This window comes from Staurois parvus, unplaced genomic scaffold (genome assembly GCF_062004578.1).
Source record: "Staurois parvus isolate SC_StPar_1 unplaced genomic scaffold, SC_StPar_1.0 ptg000601l, whole genome shotgun sequence".
In the NCBI taxonomy this organism is placed as follows: domain Eukaryota; kingdom Metazoa; phylum Chordata; class Amphibia; order Anura; family Ranidae; genus Staurois; species Staurois parvus.
In genome coordinates, this window is record NW_028318397.1 from 111,766 (window position 1) to 128,540 (window position 16,775).

General features: G+C 39.8%; 1 protein-coding gene across 2 annotated transcripts in view; it reads right to left on the minus strand.

Annotated features, from left to right (window-relative positions):
* The window catches only part of PGAP1 (post-GPI attachment to proteins inositol deacylase 1), a 446,717-nt gene that overhangs the window by 97,305 nt on the left and 332,637 nt on the right, over positions 1 to 16,775 (minus strand). For both annotated transcript variants that reach the window (XM_089692689.1, XM_089692690.1), the window contains exons 15-17: positions 6,395 to 6,468; positions 6,267 to 6,318; positions 989 to 1,055 (exon numbers count right to left, since the gene is read on the minus strand). In XM_089692689.1, coding sequence (XP_089548815.1) covers positions 989 to 1,055; positions 6,267 to 6,318; positions 6,395 to 6,468 — 193 coding nt within the window. The remainder of the gene's footprint in view (positions 1 to 988; positions 1,056 to 6,266; positions 6,319 to 6,394; positions 6,469 to 16,775) is intronic.

The following is a 16,775-nucleotide window of genomic DNA, read 5'->3' on the forward strand; positions in this document are numbered from 1 at the left end:
AATCCACCACAGCATGTAAATGCTGCTCAGACCTAGACAGGCCTCACCAGTTAAAAGCTATACCTGAAGACTGTCCATTGGTTTAAAATCTTTATGGGAAGGGTGGGGGTAGAGGTGCCGTAAAAATATTTGACTTTTAAACAGCACCAGAATTACACACAGGTTCTACAGTATTTACCAACTGGGGAAGAATAATCAGTTCCTTGACCGTGCACTTTTGGATTTTACTTGCAGTGTGCGTTCCTGAAAATGCATGAAAACAAGCTGAAATGCGCATCGTGCTTATGGTGCAATTGTTTCTTAATGGCGTCCCAAACATGGGTAACAGTTCCACAAAAAAATGTGCCAAAATGTGTGAGGCTCACTGGTAAAAAAGGTGCAGGATCTGCTTTGGTGCATTTGCTGGGCGTAGGGCAGCCCATTCAAGTGAATGGGCTACTCTATGCTATCCTGCAACAAATGTGCAAACAAAGCATCAGATTGAGTCACACAGATGTTAATAAGGCCTTATACAATGCAAGTTCACTGGCAATCTTGTGCAAAAAACATAGTTAAAAAGTACCTGTCTGAAAGTTCACGTTTTAGTTTACAAAGCAATGTCAGCAGCACTGCATTGAGATTCGAACAGTTTTTCTAAACAGGGGCTAGATAGTAGGTGGACTCTCAGATAAAAAAAACTTTCATTCAAAAGATTTACTTTATGAGGTATTAAACCAAAGCATTCTGTCTCTCATCATCCTTCAGTTTTTTATGACTGTTTCATGTTTACCATACACTTTTAAATCGAGTTTTGCCGAGACAAAGTACATGAAGAACACCACAAAAATGTGAGCTCTTTAAGGTGACAGATTACAAATACAGAGATACTAAATGAAGCATTAACCTAACAGGCATGCATTAGAATGGAACAATGCTTCATTTACTAAATGTAGGTTTGTTCTAAGACTAAAAGCATTAAAACACTTATCGATTGGAACAAAAAAAGTACCTGGATGTTCTAATTATATCTTCATGTGACCATGGTACATGTAACCTGAAAATATTAGGTGTATTTTCTGAAAAGAAAAAGTTACCACAGAAAAAGTAAGTTTGCATAAAAAGCAAGATCTGTTCAAACAGTTTTTACTTTAAGAAATTGTTACAATAAGTTACAAGTAATGTCTGATGTGACAAAATTTAGATTGACACAAGAACTGATGTCCTCTAAACTTCCTATATCTGCCCTGTATATGGGCTATCCTAATTAGAGTGGAGCAATGGTGGCCTTCTACTTTTCACTCATTTCTATGTGTGGGTTGCACATGTGAGTGTATGATTGTGTTTGATTGTGTAAAAGTGTCTAATACTATTGTCAGGGAACAGGAAACACCCTTCTGCAAACGGTGTGAAAATTGAGGGGAAAAAAAAAAGCCATGGAGTGGTTGTAAAACAAAACAAAGAAAAAAAGAGGATTCTGGCACTTGACAGGAAGAATAATCTGTGTATAAGAACCCTGGGGAAGTCACGTGTCTATCGTGACGCAACGCGTCGGTATGCGAGGAGGATTCTGGGAGCGCGGTGATGTCATTTCCGGTGTGGCGGCCATATTTGAAACCCCTATATTAAATACCCATGCAGGGCATTCATAGCATGTGGTATAGAAGCCTGATATTGAAGATCTAAATGTGAGTGGGCATTTTTATTATATATATAATGAATAAATACAATTTTACACTATGAGAGCTTTCTGTCTATATATGAACAGAGGAGGAAGCTGCTGAGAGAGTATATGATTCTGGGGAGGATCCGGTGATTCATCAGAGTGGTGTTTTATCCTAAGGCAAGCTGACCCTGGGGGGTCTATGTAAGGAGGTGAGGGGCCACTGCAGCCATTGTTTGGATTCACACAGTGTGGACACTTGTTATCACATGCATGAAGATTGAGAGTTTTTTTGTCTTGTTTGGACACTATTTTTCATATGGACTTGTTTTGAGTAATTTATATTTGGAGTGATTTTGAATTATTGATTGTGATGACTTTGAACACTTCTAATATTCCCGGTGGGAATACACGTGTTGCACTTTACTTTATTTGCACATTTTGCACAGATTTTTAGCACGTATTTATATATTTATTAATATATATAGTATTTTAGGTTTAGCGCTGCACTTTGTATTTATTGCACAGATATATATTTTGCACAGATTTTTAGCACGTATTTATATATTTATTATTATATATAGTATTTTAGGTTTAGCGCTGCACTTTATTCATTGTGTATAAAAGGACCATCTCATTGCTTCCATAGGTACTGGAAGGAAAAGTGTGTGTTGGGGTAAGATTTAGAGGAAAGACCAATGGGTGTCAATGGACTGGAGGCAGACTCCCTTCATGTGGAAGTTAAAGTGGCACTTAGCTTTAATACAACGTGTGTTCATGATAGACTGTGCAAAGCTGGTTTGAATTTTCAATAAAGATACGCTAGCTCCTCCCTTGATGACTGCTAATGGAAATTTAAGATTCAGACAGCACTGGCTCTAGTTTGAGAATAGGAGAGGTGTATTCCCTTTCTGTCATTCAGGGCGATTTATTCAGCTGTGTGCGTAATATGAGACCTTACTATTCAGGCCTGTATTCAAATCTAAGCAGGAAGTTTTAATGTTTTATCCTCATTAAACATGGACTCACAGTGAATTTATTTTTTATCCTGATCCAAAGAAATAAAACCAAAATGAAAACAGGTCTCTGCAAAGTGAGATGAAACAAATCAGACCCAAGCAGGGGAGCAAAAAGATACTGTGCCTGACTGATATATCAGGGCCAAACAACAGGCATACGTGAATGCATGTCACAGTGCAATGCAAACAAATATGTAAAGCAGTTTGACACTGTGCCACTGCATATAAATCCTGAATATCTCTGAACATTCACAATAAGTCGTTCCAGGTGTTCTGAGAAAGCATCATACCTTATCTTGTGTGGAAAATGAGGTTAGAGGTCACTGGCCTTTAACCCATCATGTCAGTAACATTCCACACTTCAAAAGTTTCTCTGGGGAAAAATGTATTGCCACTGTAGAGCAACTGACATTGTCCCGTGTTTTAGTAGAAACGGTATAACTACATTGCCTGCAGAACAAATTCTATGCGAGTGGGAGAAAAGGGGTGTATATAAAAACTTTGATGTCTCTGATAGTCTAATGCAGGTGGACCTTTCCTAGCCTTTATCTGACCCTTGGGGCACTATTCCTTCCAATGATATGAAGCACAATTCCTCCCACTGACACCAACAATGGGGTACTATTCCTCTCACTGACAACAATAATGGGGTACTATTCTTCCCACTGATACCAATGATGAAGCACCATTCCTGACAATGATATGCAGCATTATTCCTCCCACTGACACAAACAATGGGGTACTATTCCTCCCACTGACACCAATCATAAGGAACTAATCTTGCTCCTACTGACCAACAACGCTGAGGCCATGTTTATTTTCACTGATGTTGGCCCCGGGACATTTTTCACCCCCAATGGCCACAGTCCAGCTTCCCTAAAGTCTGAAGGACAATAAATTGGCCCTTTGTTTGAAAAGTTTGTGGACCCCTGGTCTAATGACATGTCAGCATGTATTGATGGTCTCTTAAAAATACTGAAGCTGCTTGTATATTACAATAAAGTGCATCTTGGAATAAGAGGAGTGGTTTCAAGCAGTGTCTATTGAGTTGATTGTAGACATATTAGTGTACTTGCCACATAAACAATTGTGTACTGTCCGTGATACTTTTTTTTTTTATTTGCACTAACATACAATTTTTCAGGACAAGCTTTCGACGTGTCCCCCCTTCATCAAGGTCCAAGCAATACTAATGCGCAAAGGTTTAGCAGAATGTTTTTTTAACTCTGCTAAAACTATGCAGGTTGATTAGAAACCTACCAAACTGCATTTTGCAAATAAATACAGATTCTCCCTCTAAAGGCTTGCCTGCAAAAATGCAAAGTACAGCCATTGAAAGCAATGATGCAAAATTAACATAAAACAAAATTCTCAAGTTTACTTAAACAAAATACAATAGAGTCACTAAAAGCTGTAGCGCTGCAAAGTAGAAAACCTCGCTCAAATATGTGTTTAAAAAGGAGGCACCACGCTCAAACATATAAAAATATATACACTCAAAGTGCTAAGAGCTCACTGCTAAAAACTAAAATTATATTAAAAACCCTAAAAAAAATAGCTTTTAGTCCTAGAACAAATCTACATTTGCAGCATTTAGACAATACTGGATGTTGGTTACATAGTTAGTCTGGCTGAAAAAAGACAAACGTCCATCCAGTTCAACCATTTAAAAAAAAAAAAAGTTATAATCGTACACCCACTGTTGATTCAGAGGAAGGCAAAAAACAGCAAAGCTTGATCCAATTTGCTCCTGCAGGGGAAAAAAAACTTCCTGATCCCTCGAGAGGAAATTGGATATTCCCTGTATTAACAACCTATACATGTTAGTAACCAGTTATATTCTGTGTATCTAAGAAAGAATCAAGGCCTTTTTTAAAGTAATCTTCTGAGCTGGCCAGAACCAACTCTTGAGAGAGTCTATTCCACATTTTCACAGCTCTTACCGTGGAGAAACCTTTGTGTATTTGGAGATCAAATTTCTTTTCCTCCAGACATAAAGATTGCCCCCTTGTCCTCCGTGATAACCTCAAGGTGAATAACTCTACACCGCGTTCACTATATGAACCACTGATGTATTTATACATGTTGATCATATCCCCCCTTAATCTCTTCTCAAGAGAATAAATTCAGTTCTTCTAATCTTTCCTCAAAGCTGAGCTCCTCCATGCCTTATCAGTTTTGTTGCCCTTCTCAGTACTTTCTCCAGTTCCCCAATGTTCTTTTTGTGAATTGGTGTCCAAAATTGAACTGCATATTCCAGATGAGGTGTTACTAATGATTTGTACAGGGGTAATATGATATCTCTCTCTGGAGTCTATATCTCTTAATACAAGAGAGGATTTTGCTCGCTTTAGAAACCGCAGCTTGGCATTGCATGCCATTATTAAGCTTGTCATCTACTAGAACTCCCAGATCCTTCTCCACCATTAATTCCCCCAGTTGTACCCCCCCTAGTATGTATGATGCATGCATATTCTTAGCCCCAAGTGCATAACCATACATTTATCAACATTAAACCTTATTTGCCACATAGTTGCCCAATTAAACAGTGCATTGAGGTCGGTTTGAAAGTTGCAGACATCCTGTAAGGATGCTATTCCACTGCACAGCTTGGTGTCATCTGCAAAGACTGACATTGTATTTTTAATCCCAGACCCTATGTCGTTAAAGGCCACTATGTATGCCTGAACTTTACTGATTTAAAAGTCCAGCTATAACCGTATAACTAAAGGCAAACCTTTATTATTTTTTTTTAGTTGTGGATAGGGTGGAGATTGATTAGAACACCTATTAAGTTTTTATTGCAGTCTTTACCACCATGAGGGAGATTCAGACAGGGGTTATACCCATCTCTTACTCTATCCAAAAAGAAAACAAAAAAAAGTTTAGCATTTAGTTCTGCTTTAAGGTTGGCTTAGTGCCACGAGAGAGGTAGTAGATGTTTTTCACATGAATTCATCAATTATAAGCACTTTTAAAGTGGAGAATTATGGCGGTGGAATAATTTGTTTTACTTGGACTTAGACAATTTTTCACAAGCACTAATGTTTTGATATACACTATCAATTTTTAAATCCATAATAAACCCAAAAGCAAACATATTGCTGTATTGATGTCATTGCTGTATTCAAATCTGCTAATAATTCCCATCCCCCCCAAGACTGACTGCTGCTTTCTGATGTGTCCTGTGCGCATTCATTCCTCCAAGGTGGTGCCTCACTAATACAGGAGGTGTGTTACTGGCTAGATCACAAGGAAAAAACAGAGGGGAAAAAAGCCAAAGAAAAGAAAACTGATACAGCCAATCTGATGATTGGTAAGATGCAATATAACACATTTTTGGTTTTGGGTTTATTACGGCTTTAATTTTAAAAACTGAAGCACTTTTGAGTTTATATGTTTTTACAAGTGTATTAGAGCGAGGTGCCCCCTTTTTATATACAATGATGCAAAATTACATGTAAGGGAAAAAAAAAAAGACAAAAAGCAAAATACACTTAACTTACAAAATGCATATGTTAAAAAATTATTTTTCTTCTTTTTTGAGTTTTTTTTAATTTAGTTTCAATATATCTTACTAGACATTCTGCTATAAAAAATGTACTTGCCTTTGGATTTCTTACAGCTCTTCTCAATCAGGATGTCAAATGCTTGGTAGATCTGTGTTGAGGCAAAATGAAAATATAGTACCAGGACTACAAATATTAACGATTGCTCAAACACCTATAGTGTGTACCTTGCTGAATCCCTGAAGTTGCAAAATATGAAGCAATCCAGAAGAATTGATCTTTAAATTACTTGATGAAAAACCTGCAAAAAACGGTGACAAAATCTAAAATAAATGGGTAAACTACAAAAGAGAAATTAAATATATGAATTTAGCTTAAAGTGTTACTAAACCCACAACAGTAAAATCAGCCTGTATATGCAGTAAAGCATGCTGGTTATACTCACTGTGGAACCTAAGGGGTTAATCCTCTGCATTGTGTAAAAAGGCCATTTGATCCTGATTGCTCTCTATTCCCCTTGTTTAAGCAACCTCCTCTTATCTCCTGATAAAACATACTGAACCATAGGCATTTTGCACATGCTCAATTTGGTGTGTATTGCTATAAATTTTTTTTTCTTTTCTTGGGAGAGTGCATGTGATCAGCACTGGGCCAATCAGTACTGCCCAGACAGAGGTCAGGGATTTTGTATCCTAGAGCAGAAAGAAAACTCCTCATACAAGCTTTAGCTAGTGCTCGGCTGAACACTGATAGAATCCATAAGACTGCTCTAACTTCTGATGAGAAAAGGTAATTAGCAGTTTATATTTACTAAACTAATTGCATTTCCATGTTCTGTGTACTGTGGGAGACCAGATATAATGAATGTAGGGTACTTTGTTTAGTAGCACTTCAATAAATGAAGAAGCAGAGGCAGAATCATATTATGACTACCCTATTGTCATATGTACAAATATAAATACATACATTTTTCCCATATTTTATTTATTACACCTTTATAACAGAAGGTGAAACAAACTTTACCCATGAATACAGTTTTGCAACTTTGGCATGTGTTCGTATTAATCACACTATCAACAGAAAACATCTTGCAGCTGAAGCAGGGATCAGCAGAGGCTCATACAGCCACCTGTCAAAAGGTGGTGGTCCTGCAACTTGTATGAGAAAACAGATGCAAGATCACATAAAAAGCCCAAGAACCTCTGAATAGGCTAACTTCCACTATATGTGCTCAGCTACCCCCCCCCCCCCCTCGACAAAAATGGGTGCCTGACATTTCCCCCTTAGAGGATATACAGGATACACACTTTTGTTGCGCTGTTGGAGATGTGATCACCCTGGGGGAGACTTCTTTCACATCTTTTGGATGTGTCCAAATATCACCTCCTTCTGGACAGAGGGGGGTTTATTTACTAAAGCTGGAGAGTCCAAAATCAGACTCCCTTCTGCATAGAAACCAATCAGCTTCCAGGTTTCATTGCGAAAGCTTCATTGAACAAGCTGAGGTTAGAAGCTGATTGGTTTCTATGCAGAAGGGAGTCTGATTTTGGACTCTCCAGCTTTAGTAAATAAACCCCATATTGTCAATTTGATCAACTCTCTAGTCCACATTTCCTATGCTCCCTCGCCAAGGGTCTGCCTCCTGGGTCTGGCCAACCACCTCTCATGCACCTCGGCCGGAAGGACTTTACTAGGACTCCTATTGCTTTATGCTGGAAAGGCAATTACATGGTTTTACAAATGGTCCACCGTCCCTTCGGTCCAACTTTGGAAAAAGCTGGTCCATTCCAAACTTAGCATTGTACAAAGATACTTATGTCGACAGGGAATGTCCTTCAAAATACAAAAAAATATGGGTGGCATGGCCCCTCTATAGCTTAGCCATTAAGCCAAATATAGAGATACATATGTTCAGGCATTAAGCACGGTTCTATTTTCTCAGTCCCCTCACCCGGTCATCTGTTGAGGCCTTTTTTTTGTGTTAATTTATTTTAAATGTGTTCATGTTGTACAGTTAGGTTCATATATATATTTGGACACAGGCACAATTTTCATACTGTTGCCACCAGAATAAATTAAATGAAACAATCCAAATGAATTTGAAGTGCAGACTTTCAGCTTTAATTCAAGGGGTTGAACATAAATATCAAGTACAAATTTTAGGAACTGCAACCATTTTATACACAGTCCCTCCATTTTCTGGGGCTGAAATGTAATTGGGCAAAATGAAAATAATCATAAATAAAATGTTACATTTTAATATTTTGTTGAGAATCCTTTACTGGCAATGACTGCCTGAAGTCTGGAAACCATGGACATTATCAAAGACTGGGTTTCCTCTGATGCTTTGCCAGGCTCTAACTACAGATGTCTTCAGTTGTTCTTTGTGGGTCTTTCTGCCTTTAGTATTGCCTTCAGCAAGTGAAATGCATGCTCAATTGGGTTGAGATCAGATGACTGACTCAGCCATTGCATAATATTCCACTTCTTTTCCTTCAAAAGCTCCTGGGTTACTTTTGCAGTGTGTTTTGAATCATTGTCCATCTGTACTGTGAAGTGCTGTCCAATCAACTTTGCTACATTTAGCTGATTCTGGGCTGACGGTATCTCTAAACACTGCAGAATTAATCCGGCTGCTTCTCTTTTCTGTCACATCAATAAACACCAATGACCCAGTGCCACTGGAAGCCATGCATACCCATGCCATTACACTGCCTCATTCATGTTTTGCAGATTACGTTGTGTGCTTTGGATCATGAGCTGTTCCAAGCCTCCTCCACACTTTTTTCTTCCCGTCATTCCGGTACAGATTAATCTTGGTTTCATCCATCCAAAAAAATGCATTTCCAGAACTGGTCTGGCTTTTTTAGATGTTTTTTGGCAAAGTGTAATCTGGCTTTTCTATTCTTCAGACTTATGCATAGTTTGCACCTTGTGTAGAACCCTCTGTATTTGCTCTTGTGAAAATTTCTCTTGATTGTAGATTTTGGCAATGATACGCCCACCTCCTGTAGATTGTCCTTCACTTGTCTGGATATTGTGAATGGGTTTTTCTTTACCATAGAGAGGATCCTGCGATCATCCAACACTGTTGTCTTCCATGGACGTCCATGCCTTTTTATGTTACTGAGCTCCCTAGCGCATTCTTCTGTCCTCACAATGTACCAAACTGTTGATTTGGTCACTCCTAATGTTGCTGTTATCTCTCTGATAGATGGTTTCATTTTTTAAGCCTTACAATGGCCTGTTTCACTTGCATGGACAGCTCCTTTGAACGCATGTTGTAGGTTCACAGCAATAGATTCCAAATACCAGACTTAGAATCAACTCCAGACCTTTTAATTGCTTAATTGATGAAGATATAATGACGCAGTAGCCTACACCTGGCCATGAAACAGCTTTTGATTCAATTGTCCAATTATTTTTGGTCCCTTAAAAAGGGGGGGGGGTGGCCACTCTTAATCGCTGTAATTCCTAAACCCTTCCTCCAATTTGGATGAACATACCCTCAAATTAAACCTGAGTGTGAGCACTTTCAGCCCATATCCATTATATAACTATAGCTTGAATATGTTTTGGTAAATACCTGAAAAAAACTACAATTGTGCCTCTGTCCAAATATATATGGACCTAACTGTACAGACAGCTGGCCCCTGCTGTTCGTCCTACTTACAAAAAAAACTCCATAAATAGAAGTTAAAAAGAAAAGAACCCAGACTTCTTTGGGAGAATGGAAGAAGAGGGAGGAATCCCATAGCAGAACCTGTGAGCAAACAAAAGAGGGGTCAGTTCCCCAGTGAAGACGTATCAGACAGCTAAGGGTGACCACCCTGATCCCATCCATAAGGTGAATCATAAATTGACATTACTTCAATGCAGGACATAGGGAGGGAGAATGACATTCACACAGAAGGTGATAGGAACACAAGGGAAGAGCAAGAATTAATGGATTCTAGAATACCTGTCCCAATGTAGCTTAAAAAGAAGGGGTGGGGGCTACCAAGAAGAATATGGGGGGGCGGAGACAGAACTACAACTGCCAGGGGCAACAGAGAGAAGAAAGCTTCATTCTTATGGAGGAGCTTCTAAGGAAGTAACCCCCAGTAAAGGTGAGTGCAAGATCGTAGGAAGAGGATATACAAGGACAAACCAAGACCTGCAGTGCACCAAGGTCTAGGCTTTTGGAGATCCAAAACAGAAGAATCTCCAGGATGAGGAAAGGGAAAAAGTTCTGCTATAGGGTTTCTCTTATCAAACTAGGCGAGAACTACCTTACATGATTGGTTGCAGAGTACAGGGCAGGTGATCTGCATGGCCCAAGGGGATAGGGGTTCCCAATGTGCCTAACTGGTGAATATCAGTGAGTTAGAGATACTGGGAAATCTCTTGGCAAAAGTCTTTAGAGCAGTCATAAAAATGAAGATGAGCAGACAGATGGCGCAATCACCTAGTGCACTAATTAAGGTTTATTAAACGATGTAAAAGACAAAAACATACTCACAGACATAGCATTTCTACCATATCCCCAAAATACACAAAGACCCAACCCACCCACCTGGAAGACCAATAATTTCCGGAATTGATAGTCTCACTAGCCATGTGGGTTACTATATAGATAATTTCCTACAGCCTTATGTCACATTTCTCCCCTCAAACGTTCGGGACTTTGGACACATGTTGAATATATTGTCATAGTATATTTAAGCGGCTATTATACAAAGTGCAGATTGTTTTTAATCAATGTGAGTGCATATTGAGCACAAATTAAAGTGTTTATTTTTATCAACGATAAAGCACTATGTACTTTTCTCTATTTACATGATCTGTATGAGGAATGTCTAAAGGGCTGGATCAAGGAAAGATCTGAGGAGGGAGAGATCCATATGACCATCCAGGCTTACATAGTAGCGCTCTATCTGCAACCTTCACCTGCATCACCTCAGGCTGATTGGAAGGAGAGCACACAGATATTTCATCCTTGCTGAACTCTGCACCAAGTTTGTTTTGTGTTTTTGCACAATATTTATGGAATCTCACCTTTTATTCATTTTTTATATTTTTCAATTTATTAATTGGATTATTTATTTAATCATCGAAGGACACAAATTTGAATAATTTTGTACAGACTTTTATTATAATTTTTTTTTTCTTTTATATCACCAATTTTGATATATATTTTCCTAATTCATTTATTCACTATTAACACATGTTTGGGTATTGATTGGCATTACAATCATGTATGGTTACACATAAGAGATCATACAGCTATTAGAGATTTAATGTAAATACAGTTCTTATACTATACACAGGTAATAGGTATTGATAGAGCGCGGCATCTATATTTTCTTCATTTGTATGTCACTAGATGTGGCCTCACTATACAGGTGAAACTTGAAAAATTTGAATATCGTGCAAAAGTTCATTTATTTCAGTAATGCAACTTAAAAGGTGAAACTAATATATGAGATAGACTCATTACATGCAAAGCAAGATAGTTCAAGCCCTGATTTGTCATAATTGTGATGATTATGGCTTACAGCTCATGAAAACCCCAAATCCACAATCTCAGAAAATTTGAATATTGTGAAAAGGTGTAATATTCTAGGCTCAAAGTGTCCCACTCTAATCAGCTAATTAAAACATAACACCTTCAAAGGGTTCCTGAGACTTTAAATGGTCTCTCAGTCTGGTTCAGTAGGAATCACAATCATGGGAAAGACTGCTGACCTGACAGTTGTGCAGAAAACCATCATTGACACCCTTCATGAGCTGTAAGCCATAATCACAATTATGGCAAATCACAATTTGAACTATCTTGCTTTGCATGTAATGAGTCTATCTCATATATTAGTTTCACCTTTTAAGTTGCATTACTGAAATAAATGAGCTTTTGCATGATATTCTATTTTTTCGAGTTTCACCGGTACACCTCTATAGTACACACATTTGGCCTTACAGCGATCCAACACTTCTTCTCATTGGACTGCTCTCTACATCCCTTGCAGGTAAACTTTATAATCCAATGTATTGAATTCTGCTTAACTCACTGCCATTTTGTGTTCCAAGAAATCTTTTACAGACAAGTAAAGGGCACGGCCATGGGAGTCAGGTTTGCTCCTAATTACGCCAATTTGTTCATAAGTTATTGGGAGAAATTCCATATATGGAGTACCAACCCATTTTGAGCGAACCTGGCTCTCTTCATAAGATACATTGATGACATTTTGATAATATGGGATGGCATGGATGACGAACTAGAACGGTTCTATACACATTGCCAAAGCAACCCCTTTAACATCCAATTCACTAAAGTGGTGGATGAAAACACACTGGTGTTTCTAGACCTTGAGTTGATGTTTGACAATAAACTCAACATCATCTCAAAGACCCACTTCAAGCCCACAGCAGGGAATTCATATTTGCATGCCGCCAGCCATCATCATCCAAGATGGATAAAAAATGTGCCCCTGGGTCAATTCTGTAGGCTAAAAAGAACCCGCTCACAGCTTGAGGATTACGATGCACAGAGTAATATCCTTAGGAGAAAATTTGCAGAAAAGGGATACTCTTCGGCAGTCATTGAACAAGCATATACAAAATATAATACTCTGTGGTCATTTCAGAGCAAGATCCAGTTCCTGTAGTAAGAAAACAGCTCACTAAACGAACTGCCTTTTGTACCCAATATAGCCCTAAGGCCTTTCGCATCAAAAACATTTTCAAAAAATATTGGGGCATTCTACAACAGGACCCCTTCCTAAATAATGCCATCCCGGAGTACCCAAAGATTATTTTTAGAAAACCCAAAGATTACATAAGTTACATCAACACCAACAGAGTCAAAAACATTCAGACCTCTATGGGGTCCTCTTGGACCAAGCTCTTTGATCAGAAGGGCAGGTACAAGTGTGGTGTCAGCAATTGTGGTTGTTGCAAATATATGTGGCACAGGAAAAAAAGAGGTCATGTGGAATGATGGCAACTCGTACATTAGACAGTTTATCAACTGTAGAAATTCTGAAGGACCCTCTGCACACTGGTATATACCCTTTCAAGCAAACTATGCAATAAATAGGGATATTTGGTTCACACATATTGCAATACATGCTTAAGCTGGCCAACTGCGTCAGTTTGACGCAGTTGGCCAGCTTAAGCATGTATTGCAATATGTGTGAACCAAATATCCCTATTTATTGCATAGTTTGCTTGAAAGGGTATATACCAGTGTGCAGAGGGTCCTTCAGAATTTCTAGAGTTAATGTGGTTACACCCCTTTAGCACCTGATGGATAAATGCATGCACTAGCTGTATGGATTTGAGCACAGGGATCTTTTGTTAGTTTATCAACTGTGGCACACAGTATGTCATATACTGTCTAATTTGCCCCTATGGTCTGTTATATGTGGGTAGAACTATCCGCACTCTTTGCATCAGATTTGGAGAGCATAAAAGGAACATTAAACATGGCCGTGAGGGACATTCTATCCCCAACCACTTCAAGGACAAACACGATAAGAGTCCAGTGGGTCTCAGGGTTTTTGGGCTGGACAGTATACCCAAAGACATTGACAAGGGCAGACGTTTTCACAGTTTATGCCAGAGAGAGTCTTTCTGGATCCATCGTTTGGGTACCCTGACACCCAGAGGGCTCAACAAGGGTTAGGTATAAACTCTCTCATCTAGCCACTCCACTAATAGAGGATTCCTCTTACCACACCACTATATATGTGCTCATGTGAATGACGGAGAAGCTGCATGAGTTGACACCCTCATACACTTTGTATACTCTCCATTAGGCACACTGTTTCCTGAGTTCATGTAGATGCTGTTGCTTCTAATGGTTTTAAGAATGGTCCTATTTGATTTTATGGTCCCATTATATTTATTGGTTTTATCTTTATCATCATTTCTCATATTTGTGTCTATTAACTTGTCATGCGAATTCACACCACATATGTATAAAGATTCTTTGTGAGTAATCTTACCAGTTCATCATTCACTCTCATCATGTTTTTATATATATTGTGACAGGAAGGAAGGAAGAACTAAAGGAACGTGTCCAGGATGGGAGGTATATCTGTCCCAGGTTCATGCTTTACACGGTTTCTCCCTTGGTGCTGTGTAGTGAGCCTGTTTGGCTCACTGATTATGTAATTAACTCAGGTGTAGTAGGTTAAGGGCTCTGGGCTCTATAAAACTCCCAGGCTGCTCAGAGAGGATGCTCCAAACTGGAACCAGTTTGCTGTGCAGGACAGACTGGGGAGCAACCAAACTATACTGCGGTGAGAGTAAATCTGTATCATTTTGGACTGTGTGAACACTCTGGGGTTTATTTACTAAAGCTGGAGAGTCCAAAATCAGACTCCCTTCTGCATAGAAACCAATCAGCTTCCAGGTTTCATTGCCAAAGCTTCATTGAACAAGCTGAGGTTAGAAGCTGATTGGTTTCTATGCAGAAGGGAGTCTGATTTTGGACTCTCCAGCTTTAGTAAATAAACCCCTCTGTGTCTGAGCAGCGATAGGCTGTATCCAGACAGGTAGATAGGAACCTGTGTCTGTAGTTAGTAGCCCAGTGTGGCCAGGCTTTATTTTCTGTTTTTATTTGTTTTGCGGTTTTTGAATATATGCACCTTGTGTTCACCAGCCTTGTAAATAAAGCACAATTTTATTCACCAAGATCCTGCTGTCATGCTGAGCCTCTTTCCCCATGCTCATCCAGGGAGTCAAGCACAACCCACTACTGGGCTAATCCCTCACATATGGTGGAGGTTTGCGAGGAAGGTGAAGTAAGGCCAGCATGGAAGAGATCCTGAGACAGCTTGCATTGGCAAATCCAAATCAGCAACAAGCAAATGCAAATCAGCAGCAAACAAATGCAAGTTTGCAACAGAGCCTTGCAGTCCAGAAGCAAGTTTTGCAACAGAGCCTTGCAGCCCAGCAGCAAGCCCTGGAACAGGCCTGCCATAGGGAATTGTTGGAACGGCAGGAACAGATACACCAACAGCAAATTGCGGCCATGATGAAACAGCTTCAGCAGAAGCAGCAGACTGAGGCTGGGAGTGATTCTACTACCATACCAGCTTTCCGTGTAAGTCATCCGCTGCCAAAGATGACTGCAGATGAGGACCCTGAGATGTTTCTGACCACTTTTGAAAGGACAGTTGAAAAAGAAGGTTGGCCTAAAGAACAGTGGGCTGGACTAGTGGCCCCCCTATCTGGGGAGTCCCAAAAGGATTATTTTGCCCTCGAGCCTGAGGAAGCCAAGAACTATGATTGTTTGAAAATGGAAATTTTGGCACGGATGGGGTAACCTTGGCTGTCCGGGCTCATCGAATACACAACTGGAGTTATCGGCTGGGAAAACCACCCCGATCCCAAATGTATGACCCGATTCATTTGACCAAGCAATGGTTACAGCCAGATACACTGTCTGGACCAAAGATGGTGGAACGGGTGGTTATGGACACATTTCTGAGGTCTCCTACTACCCTTGCAGAAATGGGTGAGTCATGGAGATCCAGAAACAGCAAACAAACTTGTGGACCATGTGTAGAGGTACCTAGCAACTGAAAATCTCAAGTCTTCCCTCAAGGACTAACGGACTTTCCACCTCAAGACAAGATTATCCGTGGCTATTGGTAAGATTGCACAAAGGGATGGGGGTGGAGAGAATGGAAAAGGGGGAACTAAAGGTACTTTGGGGACTTTTTCTAATGTCTGGCGAGAGCGGCCTGGAAGGCCAAACCCACAGGAAGTTTTCAGAAGGATAATTTTGCCGGGAAGAGGGACATATAGCAGCAGATTGCCCAAGTACTGATGAACCAATGCACTGTGACTTTCTTACAGAGAGACAGCAGTCCCTATTTGCAACTATTACTTGCACTGCTGAAAATGGAAATGAGAAACTTTTATGCAAAATGTGAATTGATGGTAAAAATGTTGTGTTGTTGGATTCAGGTAGCCTGGTTACCTTGGTCAAAACTGAACTGGTAACTGGAAAAACCTTGCACCCTAGAAAACTAAGTAATTTCCGTTCATGGGGACACTCGAGATTATCCTGTGGCAACAGTATCCTTTGAGACCTCCCTGGGTAACCTGTGTCATCAGGTGGGTCTGGTTCCCCAACTACCACATGATGCCATTGTGGGAAGGGATTTCCCAAAATTCTGGGAGCTTTGGAATGGCCCAGATTTTCCATTGAACGGTCCTTCAGAGCCTGAAGGTTCTCCTAGGGAATGAGTGAGGAGTGAGGATTCATCTGAGTTTCCCTTGTCAGTATTAGCAGGGGAAACGGGGCCTAGGGAGGAGCCTACAACCTCGGAAGTGGAATAGCAACCTCTAGTGATTGATGACTTAGAAGTACACAGAGAAAGTTTTGCCACTGAACAATTGAAGGACCCTACATTACTAAAAGCCCAAGAGAATGTTGTAAAAATAGACGGGGAATTAGTGAATCCCGATGAGAGGATTGCCCTCCCGTACTTCAACATAGAAAGGGACCTATTATACCAGGTGTCACAGAGGGCGGAGGAAACCATAGAACTGGTGGTGCCTAAATCTTACCGCAAATTGGTCTTAGAACTGGCCCATGGGCACATTCTAGGGGGA